Source organism: Primulina eburnea, chromosome 10 (genome assembly GCF_022965805.1).
Source record: "Primulina eburnea isolate SZY01 chromosome 10, ASM2296580v1, whole genome shotgun sequence".
Lineage (NCBI taxonomy): Eukaryota > Viridiplantae > Streptophyta > Magnoliopsida > Lamiales > Gesneriaceae > Primulina > Primulina eburnea.
In genome coordinates, this window is record NC_133110.1 from 37,647,410 (window position 1) to 37,672,525 (window position 25,116).

At 34.5% G+C, this 25,116-nt stretch overlaps 1 protein-coding gene across 4 annotated transcripts; it reads right to left on the reverse strand.

Annotated features, from left to right (window-relative positions):
* Positions 1 to 1,375: 1,375 nt before the first annotated feature.
* On the reverse strand, positions 1,376 to 21,305 carry LOC140803960 (26S proteasome regulatory subunit 8 homolog B-like). 4 transcript variants are annotated; one of them, XM_073159805.1, is made up of 6 exons: positions 21,184 to 21,289; positions 21,026 to 21,088; positions 20,826 to 20,949; positions 8,310 to 8,466; positions 8,119 to 8,217; positions 1,376 to 2,128 (listed from the first exon to the last, which is right to left on the reverse strand). In XM_073159805.1, the coding sequence occupies exons 3-6, from the start codon at positions 20,852 to 20,854 to the stop codon at positions 2,036 to 2,038; spliced, it is 378 nt and encodes a 125-aa protein (XP_073015906.1). In that variant the 5' UTR covers positions 20,855 to 20,949; positions 21,026 to 21,088; positions 21,184 to 21,289; the 3' UTR covers positions 1,376 to 2,035. The 4 variants fall into 4 exon arrangements, with proteins under 4 accessions (XP_073015906.1, XP_073015907.1, XP_073015905.1 ...); XM_073159806.1 differs by having other exon boundaries at positions 1,376 to 2,054; positions 21,184 to 21,287; XM_073159804.1 differs by lacking the exon at positions 1,376 to 2,128 and having other exon boundaries at positions 7,911 to 8,217; positions 21,026 to 21,091; positions 21,184 to 21,305.
* Between the last annotated feature and the right edge of the window lie 3,811 nt (positions 21,306 to 25,116).

Genomic DNA, 25,116 nt, shown 5'->3' on the forward strand with positions numbered 1-25,116 from the left:
TTTGCTCGATCACAACCCAACCTTGTAGATTGGAGATCCCAAGATCTTGGTTCAATGGGACAACTAAATTATGAAAACTTGAGAAATCACTCCTCATTCCTAAGAAGATGAGTGAAGTTGCCTATAAAGGTAGTGAGATTAAGTACTGTACTTTTAATGATTCCGTAACTTACAAAAGCGGGGTAAGTAGGATACCCTTTTACAAGGAGATCACCTATGTACGTTTGAGGACGGGCCGCCTCGATGAAACACGTATGAAGCCAAGATGTGTTCCATGGATAAAACGGACACAACCAATAACACAAAATGGAAATGGAAGAAAGGTTATCATGTGGGTACAATTGTCTGGGTTTACATGAACCGCCAAGAAGTTCAAGACATCACGTTCACTTCGTGGCCTAGTAAATCCGATTGTATTCCACTAGGACAGGTTCAAAGCCAAAAGCTACCTCTCCTGATGTGATAATTTTTCGTATATACTCTCTCTTAATGCATCACGAGCATTCATGCATTAATTTCATTCATGTAGGGGATTGTTGGAAAATTTGATGCTTAATGAATGAAAATTAAGCAAATAAATCAATGTGTTTGATTTGGAAAAATTCGAAACGAAGAACGAAACTTAATGAACGAATATTAAGTTCGGTGGTTCTGAATTAAACTCGATACAAGTTCATCAAATGTTGAAAGAACTTAAAACGAGTAGTCGGAACATGTGAGGGACAAAAATCGAGAAAAAAAACCCGGCATGAGTGGCTGGCGCGCACATGCGCGCGCCTGACAGTGGCTGGCGCGCACATGCGCGTGGAGCGGCGCTTGTGCGCGCGCCTGCCGAGAGCCTCGACCGCTGCTCGGCAGCCCCTGCCGAGCGCGCTCGGCAGCGTGCGAGCGGGCGTGCGCCCCTGCGCGGACATATGCGTCCCTTCGGATTTTTTCGAATTTTCTGATGTTTTTTCATTTCCTGTGGCATTGTTTGATTATTGTGGTCAATTACAAGGGCCAAGGGACACCCTTATGAATGAAAGATCATGTCTTTTACATGAAAACATTATATGATTGATTATTTGAAAATAAAAGTAACATACACAACATATCATCTCTTTGCATCTTCTTCTTCTTCCTTCTTCTACAAGAGAGAGTTTCTTCATTTCCTTGTGATAGAACTTGAATATTTGAGTGCTCATTATTTGAAGAGTTGTAGTTGTATCTTGGGAGAAGATTGCCACAAACCTCTAGCACATTGTGAGGGGCAAATTCTTCTTAAGGAGAAAGTGTTCAACACTTGCCTCTACAAAGCCATTCATCTATTTTCTTCTTGCTTCTCCTCTCATTTTTGAATACCACAAACAACAATAGGTACTTGCACAAGTGAGGGGCGTCGGTGACAATTAAAACAACATTATGGCAGCAAAAACCCAGAGTAATGCTTTGAATTCTAATTTCGATGATTTCAAGTAGCAAATATTTTCTAAAATTCATTTGGCTCAACAGAGAGGTTCACGGGGTCTCTATATAGATCAGCATATATCAAGAAGTGCAGCAAAGCTATACCCGCGAGTCTATGTTTTAGCACCGTTCTATTTAGATATGTAACAACTTGACGGGTACTCATCAAATACTTGTCGATTTCCACATGATTTGGCCTCGGCCAAAACCAAACGATAGACATAACCTACTGGATCTACTCATCCCTTGTACATAATTCAGTTTAGTAATTACTGAGAAACATTATACCCCAAAATAAAACTCATTCCAAGATTTCCCTTAAAGTAAGAAATAATGCATATTGAACTAAACCTGAGAACAATACTTGTAAAAAGCATAGGTGTATGACCTGATTGTTATCGAAAAAAATGACAATGGACAGGAACAAGATGCATTGCCAGTAAATACATATCTTTCATAATATTGTGACTGTTGACTAAAGTTTACAAAAAATATGAAATACCTCAAGTTCTGCACCAGACATTCATTTTCTCAGCAATCTTCTTCAGATCAATCCCTCACATGATATTCATTTTTCTCGAGTGTATCTTCAAAATGTCAAACCGAGACTGAAAAGAATTCTCACGTTAGCCATGTGAAAGTCAAAAGTGTAGTGCTGCTGTCTCACATGGTCTTTAAATATCTTGGATAAAAATAGGAAAGAGAAAAGGAGGGGTCAATAAATTATGATTGCTGTGATAGTTTAATGTGTTGGAAATTTGAATAAAAATTATATGTCATGAATGTGGGAGTGCCTTTTGGTTCTCCACATTCTTGAGTTGGTTGTGGCTCATTATTGTGGAATGTCTTTTGACTTTCCACATTTTTGAGTTACTTGAAAACTTGTGGCTCTTCATATTCTTGAGTTAATGGGAAGATTAATTGAGTTAATTAATCTTGCATGACTCTTGGTATGCTTTTTGGGGGCTTATAAATAGTGTGCTCATTTCTCCATTTCAAAGTGCATGAAAATCTTTTCTCTTTCAAGTATTCTCTTGCATTTCATATTGTTAGCTTTTCTTTTGGCCTCCGTTAAATCTCGGTGATAAAGTAAAGGTACGCTTTCAGTCGTCGTAATAGTGTCTCGTGCTAAGTCACTGCTGGTTGTTCCGTTGTATCCTGGGAAACAGACGTCCAAGTTCTTCCTCGAAGCACATCCCGGAGGGAACGAATCTGTTTTAAAGACACTGTATTTTCATACAGGCCTCGGTTTGCTTTATTTTAAGCATTGTGCTACTGTTTTGTTCATACTACTAGTTCGTTGGTTTTAGTATACCTTTCTGTTTATTCCTTACATTTTGTATAACAATCTTAAAACAGATTACTCATTACGTGTTGTTTCAGATATGGCTACTGAAGCTAACGTGCAAAGGGAAACTGTTCATGTTGTCCCTCCTCAAGTTGTCCCTCTTGGTACCCCACGTGCTGCTGCGGTTGCTGTTCCAGCAAGTCACGGTGAAAAACCCGAGAAGTTTACTGGTGTGGACTTCAAAAGGTGGCAGCAGAAGATGCTGTTTTACTTGACGATGCTGAACCTGGCTAGATTCCTCACGGAGGATGCTCCTAAACTCAACGAGGGTGAGGGAGATGTTGAATCTGTTAGTGCGGTTGAGGCATGGAATCATTCTGATTTCTTGTGCCGAAACTATGTACTAAACGGATTGGCAGATTCGCTCTACAACGTGTTTTGCGAAAAGAAAACGGCTAAAGAGCTGTGGGAATCCCTTGACAGAAAGTACAAAATCGAGGATGCCGGGGCCAAGAAGTTTCTTGTTGGTCGCTTTCTGGACTTTAAAATGGTGGATTCAAAGCCGGTTATCAGCCAAGTTCAAGAACTCCAAGTGATTCTTCACGAGATTCACGGTGAGGGGATGACTTTGAGCGAATCATTCCAAGTGGCTGCTATTGTTGAGAAGCTACCACCAGCTTGGAAGGATTTCAAGAACTATTTGAAGCACAAGCGAAAGGAGATGAATGTTGAAGAGCTCATTGTTCGACTTCGCATCGAGGAAGACAACAAGAGTTCGGAAAGACGATTATTTTCTCCTGTTGCCGCTAAGGCAAATGTTGTCGAGCATGGCCAAAGCTCGAAAAAGAGAACATTTTCCTCCTCCAGCAAAAGGTTGAACATGGGACCCAAAGGAGGCGTGTCAAAGAAAAAGTTCTCCGGAAAATGCTACAACTGTGATGGTATGGGTCACAAGGCATCTGAATGTAAGAAGCCGAAGAGAAACCGAGAGGCGAATGTGGTAGAGAACATTGCTCATGAGGTTTCGAACATGAATCTCTGTGCTGTAATATCAGAGGTTAATCTGGTGGGTTCGAACACCAGGGAGTGGTGGATCGACACTGGTGCCACTCGCCATGTTTGCTCCGACAAGGAGATGTTTGCTACTCTTGAGGAATCTGAGAATGGGGAAAAGCTGTTCATGGGAAATTCCGCCACTTCTGAAATCAAGGGTCAAGGGAAAGTTGTTCTGAAGATGACATCTGGAAAAGAACTGACTCTAAACAATGTGCTGTATGTGCCTGAAATCCGCAAGAACTTGGTGTCCGGGTCGCTTCTTAACAAGCATGGTTTCCGCATTGTTTTCGAGTCAGATAAAGTTGTTTTGTCAAAGAGTGGAATGTTTGTAGGCAAAGGTTATGTTTGTAATGGTTTGTTCAAACTAAATGTAATGGCTATTAAGCCAGTGATGAATAAAGTTAACACTTTTGCTTACTTGCTTGAGTCTTCTTGTTTATGGCATGGTAGACTTGGACACGTTAATATGATACAATTCGTAGATTAATTAACATGAAAAGCATTCCTGCATTCCAAATTGACAAACAACACAAATGTGAAACTTGTGTTGAGGCAAAACTAACGAGATCATCTTTTCGAACTATTGAAAGAAATAGTGAACCACTTGATCTAATTCATAGTGATGTATGTGATTTAAAAGGTGTACAAACTCGTGGTGGAAATAAATACTTCATCATTTTTGTTGACAATAGCACAAAATTTTGTTATGTATATCTCCTCAAAAGTAAGGATGAAGCTATTGACAAATTTGTCCAATATAAGAGTGAAGTTGAAAATCAACTTAGCAAGAAAATTAAGGTGCTAAGAAGTGATCGTGGAGGTGAATATGAATCACCATTTGCTGAGTTTTGTGCTCAACACGGTATTAAACACGAAATAACTGCACCTTATTCTCCTCAGCAAAATGGCATTGCAGAGAGAAAGAATCGCACATTGAAAGAAATGATGAATGCGTTGCTATTAAGTTCTGGTTTACCACAGAACATGTGGGGGGAAGCTGTTCTAACAGCAAATTACCTTTTAAATAAGGTGCCCCGAAAGAAGCAAGATAAAAGTCCATATGAGTTATGGAAAGGTAGAAGTCCTTCCTACCAATATTTGCGAGTGTGGGGGTGCCTTGCCAAGGTAGCAGTACCCACTCCAAAGAAAGTAAAGATAGGACCAAAAACTGTGGATTGCATTTTCATTGGATATGCTCAAAACAGTAGTGCGTATCGTTTTCTTGTATATGAATCTCAAATACCTGATATTCACAAGAATACGATAATGGTATCAAGAAATGCTTCGTTCTTTGAACACATGTTTCCATGTAAATCTAAGGAAGAACCAAGTTCATCCAAAAGATTATATGAAACAATTGATGAAGAACAAGAGCTTGATCAAGACATTGAACCTAGACGTAGCAAGAGAGCTAGGACTGAGAAATCTTTTGGTCCGGATTTCATCACTTTCATGATGGAAAGTGAACCTCAAAGCTTCAAGGAAGCAATTAGTTCATCTGAGGGACCTCTATGGAAAGAGGCTATCAATTCCGAAATGGAATCAATTTTACAAAACCATACGTGGGAATTAGTAAATCTTCCTCCGGGAAGCAAACCACTAGGCTGTAAATGGGTTTTCAAAAGGAAAATGAAATCAGATGGAACAATAGATAAGTATAAAGCCAGATTGGTAATTAAAGGTTACCATCAACGTGAAGGGCTTGATTACTTTGACACATATTCTCCTGTATCGAGAATAACCTCTATTCGAGTGATACTTGCGATTGCCGCCTTGCGGAATCTTGAAGTACACCAAATGGACGTAAGGACTGCTTTTCTAAATGGGGATTTAGAAGAGGAAATTTACATGGAACAACCTGAGGGATTTTCTGCGAATGGGCAAGAAAATAAGGTATGTAAACTGGTGAAGTCTCTGTATGGCTTAAAACAAGCACCAAAGCAATGGCACGAAAAATTTGATAAAGCCATGATGGAAAGTGGATTTAAATTCAGTGAATGTGACAAATGTGTATACATAAAGAACACTGAATTTGGATATGTCATTTTATGTCTTTACGTAGATGACATACTTATCATTGGTAGTAATGATAAGATGATCAAATCCACTAAGAAATTATTGAACTCAAGATTTGACATGAAAGATTTGGGCTTAGCCGATGTGATCCTTGGAATTAAAATCCATAGAACATCAGAAGGGATAGTCCTAAGTCAATCGCATTATGTTGACAAAATACTTGAGAAATTCAATAATGATGACTCTGCATTGGCTAGAACCCCGATTGACACCAGTCAGCATCTATCAAAGAATCGAGGTGAGAGTATGTCTCAATTAGAATACTCTCGAGTCATTGGAAGTCTGATGTACTTGATGAGTTGTACAAGACCAGACATAGCCTATGCAGTGAGCAAATTGAGTAGATTCACGAGTAATCCAGGAGTTGAACACTGGAAAGCAATTATCAGATTGCTAAGATACTTAAGGTACACTCGTGATCATGGGCTGCACTATACCAGATATCCTGCTGTTATCGAAGGATACAGTGATGCAAATTGGATATCTGATATGAAAGATTCAAAATCTACAAGTGGATTTGTATTCACTTTAGGAGGTGCAGCAATTGCGTGGAAATCTTCTAAACAAACTGTAATAGCCAGATCCACGATGGAATCTGAGTTTATAGCTCTTGACAAGTGTGGTGAAGAGGCTGAATGGTTGCGTCATTTTTTAGAAGATGTTCCAGAATGGGAAAAACCAGTGCCGGCTATATGCATACATTGTGATAGCCAATCTGCAATAGGAAGGGCACAAAATACAATGTATAATGGTAAGTCTAGGCATATACGTCGTAGACACAATACCATTAGACAACTACTCTCAACTGGAGTTATCTCTATTGACTACATAAAGTCAAAGGATAATATAGCGGATCCGCTACCCAAAGGGTTAAACAGAGAGTTAGTTGCGAAAATGGCAAGGGGAATGGGGCTCAAGCCTATAGAATAAATTGGTGCGAAGGAAAACCCAACCTACGCTGACTGGAGATCCCAAGAACTAGGTTCAATGGGACAACCTAATCGCATTAATTTGGAGAATCACTGTGGGGGTTATCCCTAGTCCATTCCTATTATGAAACAGTGAATGTTGAGGATAAGCTTACGGCTTTTAATGATTCTGATGAGAAGAATATAGAATCACCTATGTGAGAGAGAAGTGAGGCCGCTTCGAAGGAATTGCAAGGCTCAATTCTAGACCCTCTCGCAGAACCAGGCGTGTGTTCATGGCCAAAACGAACACAATCATGAGAACTGAATAGTATCAGGGAGAGTCTTGTGTGAAATATATCTTAATTTACATAAACGGCAGAACAGTTCAAGGACATCATGTCTACTGGTCAGCTAGTAAAGCAAATATATTTCATGAGGGAAGGTTCAAAGGAAAACACCTACCTATCCTATGCAGGATTCAACTGTAGAACTTTGTCACCGAGATTTATATCAATTTTCATTCATGTGAGGGATTGTTGGAAATTTGAATAAAAATTATATGTCATGAATGTGGGAGTGCCTTTTGGTTCTCCACATTCTTGAGTTGGTTGTGGCTCATTATTGTGGAATGTCTTTTGACTTTCTACATTCTTGAGTTACTTGAAAACTTGTGGCTCTTCATATTCTTGAGTTAATGGGAAGATTAATTGAGCTAATTAATCTTGCATGACTCTTGGTATGCTTTTTGGGGGCTTATAAATAGTGTGCTCATTTCCCCATTTCAAAGTGCATGAAAATCTTTTCTCTTTCAAGTATTCTCTTGCATTTCATATTGTTAGCTTTTCTTTTGGCCTCCGTTAAATCTCGGTGATAAAGTAAAGGTACGCTTTTAGTTCGTCGTAGTAGTGTCTCGTGCTAAGTCACTGCTGGTTGTTCCGTTGTATCCTGGGAAACAGACGTCCAAGTTCATCCTCGAAGCACATCCCGGAGGGAACGAATCTGTTTTAAAGACACTGTATTTCATACAGGCCTCGGTTTGCTTTATTTTAAGTATTGTGCTACTGTTTTGTTCATACTACTAGTTCGTTGGTTTTAGTATACCTTTCTGTTTATTCCATACATTTTGTATAACATAATGTAGTTTAAAATGTAAAAGAAACGATGGATAGGGAATATAAGTAAAATATCTAAAGTAAATCACTGGACAAAAGCAGCACACCTCATCTTATATATATTTGGTAACTCAATCTCGCTATCAAATTCATCAATGCTAGAGTATAAGGGAATGCAAGCAAGAGAGAACATAAAAAAAGAATTATCAAGAAACGAAAACTGGTATACCTCTTCATTGGGATTTGGAAACTCAATTTTCCTATCAATTCTTCCACGCCTTAGTAGAGATTGGTCCTGAATGTCAATTCTATTGGTAGCCATCAATACCTGTATAGATATCGTACAAAAACTACGATATTTTCAGTCTACCAAAAGGAGAAAATAGCCAAAGCATATAGTTGACAATAACTTTAAGGTACCTTAATCTTATTAGATGCTTCAAAGCCATCAAGTTGATTGAGAAGCTCCAGCATAGTCCGCTGAACTTCACTATCCTCGTTACCACTTCCAGATTCAATACGTGCAAATCCTATGCTATCAATTTCATCCATAAAGATAATGGAAGGGGCATGCTCTCTGTTCAAAAAATACCATAATCAGGAGCACAACATAGAAAAAATTGAAAATAAACACTATACTATTTAAGAATATGCCAATGAAACAAAATATTATACTGCCATAAAATCATATGAACAAATGGAGAAATAGTTGGGAATAGTGCCCTAAAAGCATTGTAATTATACTATGTTTTTATATTATTAAAAATGACATTTATTATTGAACATGTTTACATGAAATTTATTGTCTCTTAAATATCATAGAAAAATCCCTAGTTTATTGGATGTAACCATGATTTTAGTATATATAAAAGTTATATATACAAGAGAATTAAAATTATGGATAATAAACTTAAATTAAGTCCGTGATGAAATTAATTAAATTATGGGATCTTTAATTAAAGCATCACTAATGTGACCCATGAACATTAAGAATGTGACCGTCTTTTCCGGACTGTTGATGTAGAGGCATCTAGATGGGGACATTTATATATAATGAGATTATGTAGGACTTGGACCGGTTTAATTAAACATTTCATAATAAATTCCGTTACTATGAAATTTAAATTAAATCACAAAGATGATCATATATGAATAAATCTGAATCTTGAAGTGATTATAGACTCCTGTTCATTTCAATGTGATTCTTGATTTGCTTGTTTAAAGTTTGCAATTATGCATTCTCAATACTTGCATTTTAGATTTACATTTGAAATTAATGGCTGAGAATATAAATTCACAGACATGGAATCCATTCCTTCTTGCGAGAAGCAGAAAAATAATTCTCTCATTTGTTAATTCTAGAACTGAGTGTTGGCCCAATTAATTTATAATTGAATTATAAATTGAACCACTCACTAGTGAATTAATGGTAAATGAGGATAAGAAGTAATTGAAGAGGTAAACGGAAAATTCCTAGCTTCAATTATGAATTGTCTATGGAGGATTAATTCATATGTAATGATTATATCAATGGACTACTCATTTTGTAGAGTAAATATTTCACAATGAAGAAGAGTGCAATTTCATATTTTTAGTGGAGTAATTATGGAATTAATAAGTTGGGTAAATTATTTAAAGAGTTTAATTATTTATCTAATTTATTAGAGCTTCTAATTATGAGTCCATGGTCCCCAGTACGTTTTTCAAATTAATGACGGATAAGAAATGCAATTTAGAAATTACTCGAGATAATGGAAATTTGTTTCCATATCATCAAAGGCTTAGATATAAATATAATTTAATATGAGTTATTAATTATATTTAAATTATAATTATGAGATAATTATAAATTTAATTATCGTGATAATATCATACACGTTTTTTAAATTTGACCAACTTAATTTTTTTTAGTCAAAGTTGATCAACTTGTATATTATTATATATATAATAATAAAATAATTTAAACGTGGCAAATTGTTTTCAAAATCTAGGCAATCAATTTGCCTTATAAACTTACGTAGAAAAATTGTTTTCTATATTAATCAATCTGCGTTATCAATTTGCGATTGATTGAATTATTTATATATATAGAACATTACAGGCATTTAAAAAGGAGAACGAAGAAATTTTTTTTAAGAAAAAATATCTTAAAAATATATATTCGAGTAATTTGATTTCTAAGTTTGTATATTTTGAGTGTCCACACACTACCGTCAATAGAAAAGATCGTACTGGAAGGCTGTGGTTTCTACGCATCTCGGATTCGTGAAAAAGAGAAAACTACAAAAGGTTAGTTTTTCTAAGAAAATAATTTTATTTAAATTCATTATTAATTTATATTCATATGTTCGATTATAATTTATGAAATTATGTAATCGCTTCCGCTGTGTTTCTGATCTGATCAAAATAATTTTTATAGCCGGAATAGTTCCGAAGACTCTATAAATTTCCAACAAATGGTATCAGAGCCATTGTTTTCATATGAATATAAATCACGAGAATTTAAATTTATGATAATTAGTTATTGTTAAAGCTTTTTAATTTAGTTGTTAAAATTTTGATTGCCGAGGATATTTGATTATCTTAAATTATGAGAATAAATTAAATAAGATGATAAAATATGAATTTATTCTATCGTGTCCTATATGAGCTGGAGGAAGATTTATTTTGTGCACAGAAGAAAGAATAGTTCTTCTTTGACAAATATTGATGCAACGTTTGTTATTAATTAATATTAATAAGTGGGTCCAGCATGTTTTCAATAATTGAGTAATGGGACAAATTCATTTATATCATCAGTTTTTTTTTTTTAAATTTGATTTGAAATTAAATAAATGGTTTATTTAATTTGTTAATTTATTTTCAATTAATAATAATAAGAAAAATTACGAATTTTAACCATATTTTTTTTTTATTTTTTATATCGTGTATCATGTTTAAATTAGATTTAAATTTTATGATATTCATTATGTGAATATATACACATGCTGTATTTATAAAAAAAAAAAAAAAAAAAAGAGGCAGAGGGAAGTAGAGAGGGGACCTCATGTGCCGATGAGGAGTGCTTGCTCACAACCAGATGCATTATCCTCTTAAGCAAGATTTCATGCGATGGATCTCGGCAGCGAAATATATATATATATATATATATATATATATATATATATATGCAATTACAAAGACATGATTAAAAATCAAGAATCATATATATCTCACTCTTATAATTTTTTATGCCCATATCACGTTTAAATGAGATTTAATTATTATGATGTTTGTTATGTGATAATATAATATATATATATATATATATATATATATATATATATATATATATATATATATATATATATATATATATATATATATATATTTTAGAGGTCCATAAATAAGTTTGACATCATGTTTAAATTTGATTTAAATGTCATTTAATTTAATTTACATGTCATGATCATGTTTAAATTAGATTTAAATATTATGATATTCATTATGTTGTATATATCATTTAAAAGAGACCAATAAGATTGGACTTTTAATAATTAAATCATAAGATATTTTAATTAAATAATTGAAAGTTTGAGAAATTTTAATTATTATAATGAGTGGGATAAGGATATATGAAAATAAATTCTACGGCCTCCACTATTAACAAAAGCAACGTGAGATTTAAATGGCGCCTAGTGACGCATAGGACGTCCTCCCTAAGGAAGGTTTTCATTTAAATCAAAATTCAAGGCTTAGTTTCCGAAAGTAAGGCTACTTGTTAAATGCGATATTAAATTTCCTCGGAATTGGTGAAATAAATATATTGTATCGTACATTATATTTATAATTCCTAAATTTATTTATCTATGATATTTGTTCAATTCATTAAATGTCACTTTTATATTTCAGCAATCATGTCTTCCGGTCCCGTTCTTGCTTTACTTAATGAAAAGTTGACTGGTGAAAATTTTTTAAAATGGAAAAGTAACATTAATATTGCCCTCGTCTGTGAGAACCTCAAGTTTGTCTTAACGGAGGAATGTCCTCCTGAGCCCTCTTTGAATGCTTCTCGTAGTGTACGAGAAATTTATGATCGATGGATCGCGGCAAACAATAAAGCAAAATGCTACCTGTTAGTTGGAATGAATGATGTGCTTAGGATAAAGCACAAGCATGTAGAAAATGCTTATCAGATAATGGATTCTCTACAAGCAATGTTTGGCCAGCGATCTTGTAAAGCCCAAAATCAGTATACGTAAAATCCATGCATTTATTTAATTTATGAAATTTCATTATTTTAATTATTTATGTTTATTTAATGTACGTTAAAATGTTTTCTAGAGTTTTATGTTTCAGGCGATTATTCGAGGCGAGATTGAGGAAAGGAGACCGGGACGATTTTTAGTGAATTTTAATGCGGTGTTTTATTTTAAGTTAAGACTGGAGTATTTTAAATGAATTATTTAGTTTTAGTAATTTAAAGATCTAATTCATGTATTTAGCAATGTAAGGATTTTTAAACTTTTAAAGAATTAGTATTGGAACATTTTATTTTAAAATTAGAAAATTTTAGTAAATTTATTTAAAGGATTAAAATTTTATTTTTAATTTGATTAATTGTTTAATATTTTAATTGACATGATTATTTTATGTATATGTATATATATATATATATATATATATATATATATATATATATATATATATACTTACATGTATATCGCACACACCACACATTCATATTAAAATATTTGACAATTCAACACACTTTTACACCTACTCCTACACGTATCACACATACACAACAAAAACAAAACATGCTATTAAACCTTTTTGACAAAAAGAAGGTTGTGTTTTTTAAAAAAACACTCCTCTCTCAATCTATTTATTTCATTCTCTTCCCTTTTCCTTTTTCATTCAACGAGCACATCTCCTCTGAAAATTTCCAGCATATATTTAGTAAGTTTTCTTTGAAGAAAATTGAACCAAGTTCGTCCCGGATCGTCTCCCGTATCATCTCTGCTTCGGTATCGTCGTTACGGTATTTTTAAATATCAAAAAGCACGTATATTCTGTTCTTGATGCATCGATCTTGTCATATTATGCGTTGTGTTGTTATTTATGCAAAAATTATATGTGCGATGCGTAGAAGTTTGAGCAATCACGTCTAGATCGAGTTTGAAACAATTTTGGATCACCAAATTCACGTTTTTGTTGTTCTGAAAAATACTGCGATTTTTCAGTAAATATTTTGAGAAAACTTTTAACTACAAAAACGTAGATCTTTTCGATACGTTCGTTTTGATATAAAATTCGAAATATTTGGATGAAAATTGAGTGAGTTATGGCGTTTTTCGTAGGACTGCTCAAACTGCATTTTTTTAGAAACGTTTTTGTTGTTCTGAAAAATACTGCGATTTTTCAGTAAAGATTTTGAGAAAACTTTTAACTACAAAAACGTAGATCTTTTTGATACGTTCGATTTGATATAAAATTCGAAATATTTGGATGAAAATTGAGTGAGTTATAGCGTTTTTCGTAGGACTGCTCAAACTGCATTTTTTTTAGAAACGTTTTTGTTGTTCTGAAAAATACTGCGATTTTTCAGTAAAGATTTTGATAAAACTTTTAACGACAAAAACGTAGATCTTTTTGATACGTTCGATTTGATATAAAATTCGAGTTATTTGGATTAAAAACGAGTGAGTTATGATGTTTTTCGTATGACTGCTCAAATCGTGTTTCAAGAAAGTTATGAATTTTAATATGTTCTTGAAGTTTTTATGTTGCAGGCTTTGTTGGGGATCGACGGGTGATCGTTGCTGCATATAAGAAAGTTAGTAATGATGTTTAGAGTATTTTTGAGGTTTTGATTCATGTCGTTAAGAGCTTGAATTATTAAGAAGTCGTAAGAAATAAACTTTAATATAAATGAAAATATTTTGGGTCGTATGAATTGTAGGGTGATTATAAAAATTTAGTTCATTGTTATGGTGTCCTAGAATGGTCTCATAGTGATGAATCTTGATGCCTTATGTGTTAATTGGGAGAATAGACATGTCGCAAAATTTTCATAAAATAATTCGTCGAACAGAGCGGACACGGACCCGGACACGGAGGTAGGCTCGAGGTCCGTGCCTTCTTATTTCATCACAACAATTTTTAAACGCACGGACACGACCATGATACGGACCTAGGGACGGGGTCCGTGTACCTTCAGATTTTAGGTATATTCTTTTATTATTTAAGATTTGATTTGAGGTTTTATGCTATGGTTTAATATGATGTTTTACAAGGTTATGTCATGGGAAATTATAGAATGTTCTAAGAATTTATTTAGCTTGGGATTAAGCATGACATTTACGTTTAAGTTGTACAAGTTAAGTTTATGTATTCATATTAGTATGTTGCAGCAACGACCCGATTGACATCCAACGAATCCCTCGACGCCAAGTAAAGTATGTATGACGTGCAAAGAAAAAATATTTGAAGTTTTGAGGTATGCTAAATGTCTTGTGACCAAAGAAAGAAAGTTAGGATTGGAAAGCGTTAAATTATGAACGGGTACCAATCCGCCCGTTAAATTATGAACGGGTTAGATCGTGGTTGTGAAGCGTTAAATTATGAACGTGGATCAACTGGCCTGTTAAATTATGAACAGAGATCTTATGTATGTGGCAGTGGATACGTCCCTGTCAGCCCAGTACTGTGGTTTGTCTGATCAGATATTTATTATGTTAAGGGTCACTTGCTTTGAAACATCCTCTACGAAAATGATGAAGTTACGTATGTTCAAGTATGTTCAAGTATGCAGTATGTTTATGAAAGTTTATGATGATGGCGCGTCAGAGTATGTATGTACGTATGTTCAAAGTTATTATGCAAAGTTCAAAGTTATTATGCAAGGTTTAAAGTTATTATGCAAAGTTCAAGCTATTATTCAAGTTCAAGTTTAAAAGTATGTATGTTCAAGTTTTAAGGTTATTATGAAAGTTTTAAATTTATTATGCAAGTTCAAGTTTCAAGTTATGTATGTTCTATTTTTAAGTTGCATGCGATTTTATTATGTAGTACTCGTTATTCCAGTTTATACGTGTTGAGTCTTTAGACTCACTAGACTTGATCGATGCAGGTGCTTATGTTGATGAGGAGGCAGGAGGTGGCGACCAAGTGGCAGGCTTGGACTGAGCGGGAGGCTAAACCCGAGGACCGCCATGCTTACGTTTTTATGCAAAGTTTAAAATACTCTGATTTATATGATGTGATGGGAGATATTTTGAGCAAGTATTTTGTTAGCAGATTTTATTGGTGATGTTGAATTTCAAATATTTTATGAACGACTCTTTTGATAACCTTTTCTTATGGGGGATTTGGTTGTGGTATTTTATGGCAAATATTGAAGATTATTTTATATTAAAGAAAATTTTAATTTTTCCGCAAATTTTGAATGGTAAAAAGTACGGTTCGTTACAGATCTAGTCAATCTAAGCATGAGGCCATTAAGAATGCTATGAATGCTAAAATGAAAAAAGGGCAATCAGTTGGTGCGCATGTTTTGAACATGGTTAACTACTTCACTGAAGCTGAAACTCATGGTGCAACCATAGATGATGGTACACAAGTGAGTATGATTTTAGAATCATTGCCTCCTACTTTCCTGCAATTCAAGAGCAACTATGTCATGAACAAGCTCAATTATAACATGATACAATTGCTCAATGAGTTGCAAACCTTTGAGGCTATTTCCATTGGAAAAGTTCAAGAAGGTGAGACAAATGTTGTCGAGAATAAGCCATCTTCCTCCAAATCTAGTTTGAAAAAGAAGAATAAATGGAAAGGAAAGGGAATTCAGAAAAAGCAAAAGAATTGGAAGAGTTCCAATGACAGAAAGAAAGGCAACACTGCAAAGCCCAAAGGAAAATGTTTTCACTGTGGGATTGATGGTCACTGGAAGAGAAACTGCCCCAAGTATCTCGCTGACCTAAAAGAGAAGAAGAAAGGTAAATATGATTTACTTGTTTTAGAATCTTGTTTAGTAACCATTGATTCTTCTATATGGATAGTTGATTCGGGCGCTACTAATCACATTTGTTCTTCTTTGCAGATACTTAGTTCTTATGAAGAGCTTGTCGATGGGTCATTCACGATGAGAGTAGGCAATGGAGCAGTGGTTTCGGCAAGAGCAGTGGGAGTTGTTAAACTCAGATTTAATAATAAATATTTGGTTTTAAATAATGTTTATTTTATACCTAGTTTTCGGAGAAATTTGATTTCTGTATCAAAATTGCATGAACAATTTTATTTGCTTTCTTTTAATAATAATGAGATTGTTATTTTAAGAAATGGACGTATGATTTGTACTGCATTAATGGAAAATGGGTTATATATTCTAAGACCAAATGAACAACCACTGCTTAATGTCGAAATATTTAAAGTAGAACATCCTAAAACTAAAAAGCAAAAGGTTTCTCATGAAGATAAAACATATTTATGGCACCTAAGGTTAGGGCATATTTCCTTAGAAAGATTAAACAGACTTGTAAAGGATGGTCCTTTAAGAGAGTTAAATGTTAACACTCTTCCTGTTTGTGAATCTTGTCTGGAAGGAAAAATGACTAAGAGACCTTTCTCTGCAAAGGGCAATAGGGCCAAAGAACCACTAGGGCTTATACATAGTGATGTATGTGGTCCTATGACAACACAAGCTAGAGGTGGTTATGAGTACTTTGTCATTTTTATAGATGATTACTCAAGGTATGGATATATTTATCTAATGCATAGAAAATCTGAGACTTTTGGAAAGTTCAAAGAATTTCATGTGGAAGCCGAAAGCCAACTAGGAAAATCTTTGAAATGTCTTCGATCCGATCGAGGCGGAGAGTATCTTGATATTGAGTTCAAAGATTATTTGCTAGAGCATGGTATTTTATACCAACTCACAGCACCTGGTACCCCTCAGCAAAATGGTGTTGCTGAAAGGAGAAATCGCACTTTGCTTGATATGGTGAGATCTATGATGAGCTACTCTTCACTGCCAATCTCGTTTTGGGGTTATGCAATAGAGACGGCCACTTACATTTTGAATGCAGTGCCATCTAAGTCAATCCAAAAGACACCTCTAGAGTTGTGGAACGGGAGAAAACCTAGTTTATCTCATTTTCGCATATGGGGGTGCCCAGCACATGTGCTGGAAGGAAAGACTGGGAAATTGCATCCACGTTCAAAAAGTGTGTTTGTTCGTGGGATACGCCAAGGGAACGAGAGGAGGTTGGTTTTATGATCCTCAAGAAAAAAAGGTAATTGTATCGACAAATGCCATTTTTCTTGAAAATGATTATATGACCGATTTCAAACCTCGAAGTAAGATTGTACTCGAGGAGTTACTAAATGATGAGATCATTCCACATACAAAATTTTTTTTAAGGAAACCACTAACGATACCACTAAACCAAGTCAAGATATAATCTCACCTCGACGCAGTGGGAGAGTAGTGAGACTACCCCTCCGCTATCGTCAAGACGAAGAGGCAAATGTTGCAGTCACTGATGCGGTGGAAGATGATCCATTGTCATTTCAACATGCAATGGAAGATCCTGACAAAGAAAAATGGCTTGAAGCTATGAACCAAGAAATGGAGTCGATGTACTCTAATTCTGTCTGGGTTCTTGCAGATACACCTGAAGAGGTTAGACCTATTGGGTGTAAATGGATCTATAAGAGAAAGAGAGGTGCAGATGAGAAAGTAGAGACTTTTAAAGCAAGATTGGTTGCAAAGGGTTATACCCAAAGAGAAGGAGTCGATTATGAAGAGACTTTCTCTCCTGTAGCCATGCTTAAATCTATCCGCATCTTACTTTCAATTGCTGCTCATTTTGATTATGAGATATGGCAGATGGACGTCAAGACAGCCTTTCTAAATGGCCATCTAGATGAGGAAATCTACATGAGGCAACCAGAAGGTTTTATAGCACAAGGTAAAGAGCAAAAAGTTTGCAAATTACTTAAATCCATTTATGGACTAAAGCAAGCTTCAAGATCTTGGAACCATAGATTTGATTCAACAATTAAATCTTATGGTTTTGATCAAAGTGTTGATGAGCCTTGTGTATACAATAACATCAAAGATGGAAATGTGGTATTCATAGTGCTTTACGTAGATGATATTCTGCTCATTGGGAATGATGTAGAAAAATTGTCTAAAGTAAAGGATTGGCTAGCCAAGCAATTCCAAATGAAAGATTTGGGAGAAGCAAATTATGTTCTTGGAATTCGAATTGTTCGAGATCGTAAGAACAAATTGTTGGCATTGTCTCAAGCTTCTTATATTGATAAGATGTTATTGCGTTATAGAATGCAAGATTCCAAGAAAGGTTATCTACCAACCCGACATGGAATCATCCTCTCCAAGGAGCAGTGTCCTAAGACACCGCAAGAAGTTGAGGACATGAGACGCGTTCCCTATGCCTCTGCAGTAGGCAGCCTTATGTATGCAATGATGTGCACTAGACCAGACATATGTTATGCTGTGGGGATAGTCAGTCGATTTCAGTCAAATCCTGGTATGGATCATTGGATAGCGGTAAAGAACATTCTCAAGTATCTTCGAAGAACGAGAAATTATATGCTTGTTTATTCGGGTAGAGACCTTAAAATAGACGGTTACACTGATTCTGATTTTCAATCAGACAGAGATTCTCGAAAGTCGATATCTGGATCGGTGTTTACTCTTGGTGACAATGCCATAGTTTGGAGAAGCATAAAACAATCCAGCACAGCCGATTCGACCATGGAGGCTGAATACATAGCTGCTTCTGAAGCTGCTAAAGAGGCTGTATGGCTGAAGAAGTTCCTATATGATTTGGAAGTTGTTCCAAATATGGATAATCCACTCACTTTGTGGTGTGATAACAGTGGTGCGGTGGCTAATTCAAAAGAACCTCGCAGTCACAAGAGATCGAAGCATATAGAAAGAAAGTATCATTTGATCCGAGAGATAGTAAAAAGAGGTGACGTTTCCATTCTCAAGATTGCGTCTGGTGACAACCTTGCCGATCCATTCACTAAGACATTGCCTGCAAAAGTGTTTGAGAGGCATATAATGAAAATGGGACTTAAAGACATGTCTCATATGCTTTAAGGGCAAGTGGGAGATTGTTGGGAATAGTGCTCTAAAAGCATTGTAATTATACTATGTTTTTATATTATTAAAAATGACATTTATTATTGAACATGTTTACATGAAATTTATTGTCTCTTAAATATCATAGAAAAATCCCTAGTTTATTGGATGTAACCATGATTTTAGTATATATAAAAATTATATATACAAGAGGATTAAAATTATGGATAATAAACTTAAATTAAGTCCGTGATGAAATTAATTAAATTATGGGATCTTTAATTAAAGCATCACTAATGTGACCCATGAACATTAAGAATGTGACCGTCTTTTCCGGACTGTTGATGTAGAGACATCTAGATGGGGACATTTATATATAATGAGATTATGTAGGACTTGGACCGGTTTAATTAAACATTTCATAATAAATTCCGTTACTATGAAATTTAAATTAAATCACAAAGATGATCATATATGAATAAATCTGAATCCTGAAGTGATTATAGACTCCTGTTCATTTCAATGTGATTCTTGATTTGCTTGTTTAAAGTTTGCAATTATGCATTCTCAATACTTGCATTTTAGATTTACATTTGAAATTAATGGCTGAGAATATAAATTCACAGACATGGAATCCATTCCTTCTTGCGAGAAGCAGAAAGATAATTCTCTCATTTGTTAATTCTAGAACTGAGTGTGAGCCCAATTAATTTATAATTGAATTATAAATTGAACCACTCACTAGTGAATTAATGGTAAATGAGGATAAGAAGTAATTGAAGAGGTAAACGAAAAATTCCTAGCTTCAATTATGAATTGTCTATGGAGGATTAATTCATATGTAATGATTATATCAATGGACTACTCGTTTTGTAGAGTAAATATTTCTTAATGAAGAAGAGTGCAATTTCATATTTTTAGTGGAGTAATTATGGAATTAATAAGTTGGGTAAATTATTTAAAGAGTTTAATTATTTATCTAATTTATTGGAGCTTCTAATTATGAGTCCATGGTCCCCAGTACGTTTTTCAAATTAATGACGGATAAGAAATGCAATTTAGAAATTACTCGAGATAATGGAAATTTGTTTCCATATCATCAAAGGCTTAGATATAAATATAATTTAATATGAGTTATTAATTATATTTAAATTATAATTATGAGATAATTATAAATTTAATTATCGTGATAATATCATACACGTTTTTTAAATTTGACCAACTTAATTTTTTTTAGTCAAAGTTGATCAACTTGTATATTATTATATATATAATAATAAAATAATTTAAACGTGGCAAATTGTTTTCAAAATCTAGGCAATCAATTTGCCTTATAAACTTACGTAGAAAAATTGTTTTCTATATTAATCAATCTGCGTTATCAATTTGCGATTGATTGAATTATATATATATATATATATAGAACATTACAGGCATTTAAAAAGGAGAACGAAGAAATTTTTTTTAAGAAAAAATATCTTAAAAATATATATTCGAGTAATTTGATTTCTAAGTTTGTATATTTTGAGTGCCCACACACTACCGTCAATAGAAAAGATCGTACTGGAAGGCTGTGGTTTCTACGCATCTCGGATTCGTGAAAAAGAGAAAACTACAAAAGGTTAGTTTTTCTAAGAAAATAATTTGATTTAAATTCATTATTAATTTATATTTATATGTTCGATTATAATTTATGAAATTATGTAATCGCTTCCGCTGTGCTTCTGATCTGATCAAAATAATTTTTATAGCCGGAATAGTTCCGAAGACTCTATAAATTTCCAACAGAAAACATCTTAATAAAATCATGCATAAACAACATTTATGAAACTAACCTGGCCATCACAAAAAGTTCTCTCACCATCCCGAAACTCGGATAAAAGTGCAGTCAGTATGATGTCCCACTGCCCTTGCAAGAAGAGTTTTATCTGTGCCAGGAGGTCCATATAGCAAGACTCTCTTCACATGAAAAAGATAACAAGTTCATGAATGATTTCAAAATTTCAAAGAATGACTGTCATCAATTTCTGTATACCTTTGGCTGAGCAATTCCAAGACTCTCAAACAATTCAGGATGCTTGATAGGAAGTTCAATCACCTACTAAAAAAGATGCCATATTTAAACTTGGTGTAACATGCAACACGTACACAAAATCTACTGACAAAACTAAAAACTGCAAATCCAAAACATACCATCTCTCAATTGTTAAGACTGATAGGCACGTTGGTCTGCTGTCGTTGAGCCACCAAACTTAATTTCTACTTTCAAATATAGCGAGTGCAATGATGAGTAGGGTCGAATCCACATGGAACAGGGGATTTATTTTTTTCGATAAAATAAATAAAAGATGAGATTTTAACTAGACACGATAGCGTTCCATATTAATTAAAAATAGCATTTTCATTTTTTGAAAACAATTAATCCTAAAATCTAACAATCGTGATATCTACTATTGATAAATCTAATTTCGTTGATTTATTTAGACTAAATATACTTTGGTAGCACAACACATTTAATCTATCGATATTCACATTTCAATCATTCATGACAATTACAGATCAATGAATTTATAGAGAGCAGTAAAAATGCATACATCAAATTAATTTGTGAGATTAGTCGACATACAAATTTCATAGAATTAAATATAAATCAACAAATATTTGAAATAAACAAGAATCTTAAATTAAACACAAAAACCTCACTGTGATAAAATCGAAATAACGGAGTTTTCCCTTGAATCAAAATAAGAACTTGCCAAGCATGGCTCGGTTTATAATCTTCATGAAAATAGATAAAAATAAAGAAAAAAAATTTTAGAATCGTGGAGAAAATTGGAGAGAAAATCCTACGCGTTCTTGATCTTCACGTATGTTTTTGGTAGAAGAATTCTTTCAATTCGTTGCGTGCCTCTTTCTTCACGTGTGGTATGGTTATTGGGCCAAGGAGAGAACCCACCAAAATTAAGGAAACCTTAATGTACAAAAAATACTGCCAAACGATATGATAAGAGTTTTTATGAAATAAAACTTTATCTTATCTTTATTTCTCGCAATAAGAAAAATCTCTTTCCAAATATTTTCCACTAATCAATATCATAATTTGGAATCTAAAACCTGATATTATCTTTACAGTTTTCGAAATTCAGACTCAGTTGTGCCGGCAATTGAAGAGTACTCACAAGGCGTGATCACGTCTTGCGGAAAGTCCACTTCTGAAATTTTTCATCTTCAAGTACTCCACAAGGTTCATATTGACAACTTTAATTTTGATATAAAATCAGCTCCTTTAGCCTATATTTATCTCAAGAGCAGAAAAATTCCTCATACAACAAAATAATACAAAAATGTATCAGTTAGGCACGTCTAAAGTGGCAATAGGGATGACAACTTTCCCCACGGGTTTGGGGCCCCGCGGGCAAAACCCGAAACGGGGATGAGGATCCCGATTTTTTCGGTTTGGGTTCGGGTTCGGGTATTTTTTTAAATCTCCGATGTAATTCGGGACGAGTATGAGATTACTATCCCCATCCCCGAAATCCCCGAACCCGTCCCGAAAATAATATCAATAATAAAATAATAGTATTATTAATAGTAATAATATAAAAAATAATATTATTTTTTAAAATATTAATAATCTTATTATTATTAACATTGATATTGATATTAATATTAATATTATCTCTAATAATAATAGATAATAATAACTTTTGGTTTGAGAAAATCTCCGAATTTATCATCGTCTTGGCATATCAACATTTTTGAAACGGGGATAGAGACGGGGATGAGAAGTTGATCCCTGAAGTTTCGGGTTTGGGGATTCCCCGAACCCGAAAAAGCTGGGATCGGGGCAGGGATGGGGGTGGGGATGGAATTCGGGGATGGGGATGGTAATGGCAAACCCGCCCCGGCCCCGGCCCATTGCAAGCCCTAAGTGGCAACGTTGGGAAATATGACAACAAAAATATAAACTATTAGGAGCTTATCAAAATCTCCCACACCTAAACCATGCTTGTCCTCAGGCATAAAAGAATTCAATTCATGATCTCAACTCTTTATCCTCATTCTGCTTCCTCTACTTATCCGTAAAAATTTTCATGAATCAAAACAATTTAATCGTTGAGCATCTAACATACAAGATCATGAATAATTGCTTCCATCAGAATGTATAGAAATTAAAATACATGTGATCCAAACACTCCTCACAATATTCACTCATAAGTGTCTGGATATATGTATCAAAGGAACTCTCATGTCAATTCCATGAGCTTGCGAATATATCACATCCTTCCACCAAATGGATGAATTAAAATGCACAAAACAAAGGCTGCAAATGGGTCGTACCGTGGCTAGAATTCAGGTAGGAAAGAAGGCACAACGGGTTTATGGAATTGAAAAAAACGCACTTTTAACCTATTCAATCTAATTATAATATCCAAGATTGCAGAAGAATCAATTTTTTTCCTTTTTCACATAAGATGTTTATGAGACAATGACTTCGAGTTTGAATCACTCAATCTCAAAAATTGCACTTTCTTGGCTCAAAATGATGTTAAATGTGAAAAGTTTATGTGATTCTCCAATTCAAGGTTCAAAAAATAGAGGAATAACAAAAAAAAGATTTACGATGGCTTGTAATGTGGCTATTTTCCAAATAAAAGGCTCAGGCTCGAACTTGGCTCACTAATGGTAAATGAATCAGGTAGGCTCAAAGAACGGCACTGATGATGCGAAAGAAAATGGTTTGAACCTAATGCCCTTATTGTTTGTTTATGCCTCTAATCTACCACAAAATGTTAACAAAAACATGTATAACAATACAAGTTCTAAAACAATCAACAATGCATTACCAACACACAATGAAAGGAAAAGAGCAATATATAATGATTGCTCATAGTCTTAAAGCTCACCAAGGAAAAATGGTATTTGTGTTGTACCCCATACACACGTTGTTTCAACACATCATCAAGAGCAATTACCCATAAATGCAATTGAAAGAATGCAAAATTAGTTCTACGCAAAGACAAATCATTTTTTTTTATAAACTCGCAATAGAAGCCTTCGGGATTCAAATTAGAGAGAAGACGAATATTAGATGCTTTACAGAACAAACAACTTTACTCTACCTTACTTTTCAACCATTTTTTTTTTTTCTGTTTTTGAATAAACATGCAGAAAATTTGAAAGCTAGAAATCGAAACTAGAATTAAATCTATCTACCCCTGCCACATTTATGCCGGACAATGTCCTCAATGGCACACAACATAGATGCTGAACTTAAACAATAATATTACAAGAAAAGTTGGAAAACTCCCCTGACAATTTTTGGGCATCATAGAGCGGTGCTATCTACTACTGCGATGGGGGAAATCGTGGTTCGTGCCTGTAAAATAACAACTGATTTTGTTCCATTCACGTCAACTGCTGCGTGATCTCGTCAAATTCCACGTCAAAACGTCTGCGAATGGGTGCGACAAATGTGTGTGATAGAGGTTCGCGTGAGTCCAAAGGCTCGGCTGAGGCGTCTGAGTCCCAGTTGGGCTGGCTGGATCGTGCCATTGCTGGACAAAAAGAGAAAACTCCATGTACCTGTTCTATTAGTTTAATACTTTCTAAACAATGCAAGTCTAAAGGTTGCATAGAACAAGCGATGTGAAGATCATTATCATTGAAATTAAAATTCAGGTTAACGGCAAACGCAGTGATCAAAGAACCAAGAATCAAATTACGTTTATGAGCTACCATACCAGTGAATTGGGAAACCAATCAATAGCTAAGATATACCTTCATTTGATTTTGCATACACCACAGAAAGAAAATTTCAGCTTTCGTTAACACACCTGCAGAATACTTTCGACCCGAAAAAATAAAAGCAAAGAACCTATGAATGTATTTCCATGCTGGATTATGTAGGTAGTGATATTTGGATTTACTTGGGTCGTAGTCCTTTTGTGTGGATGTTGCTCGATTGAGGGCAATGAGATTAAATTTACCGTGAAAATCACACGCACTATTCAAATACTCATCAGGTTTTGCAAAATCATCGGTGGTCAAACCAAAAGCAAGATCGAGTTCAGTGATCGAGAACTTGAATATGTTTCTCATCAACCTAAATCGAACTATCTCAGG

Excerpts from the sequence above, each read along its gene's own strand:
- LOC140803960 (XM_073159804.1), bottom strand. The coding sequence starts at position 20,854 with ATGGTGAGAGAACTTTTTGTGATGGCCAG. Across the intron at positions 8,467-20,825 it reads GAACTTTTTGTGATGGCCAG|AGAGCATGCCCCTTCCATTA; the intron begins GTTAGTTTCATA and ends TTTTTTGAACAG. Across the intron at positions 8,218-8,309 it reads AAGCATCTAATAAGATTAAG|GTATTGATGGCTACCAATAG; the intron begins GTACCTTAAAGT and ends ATATCTATACAG.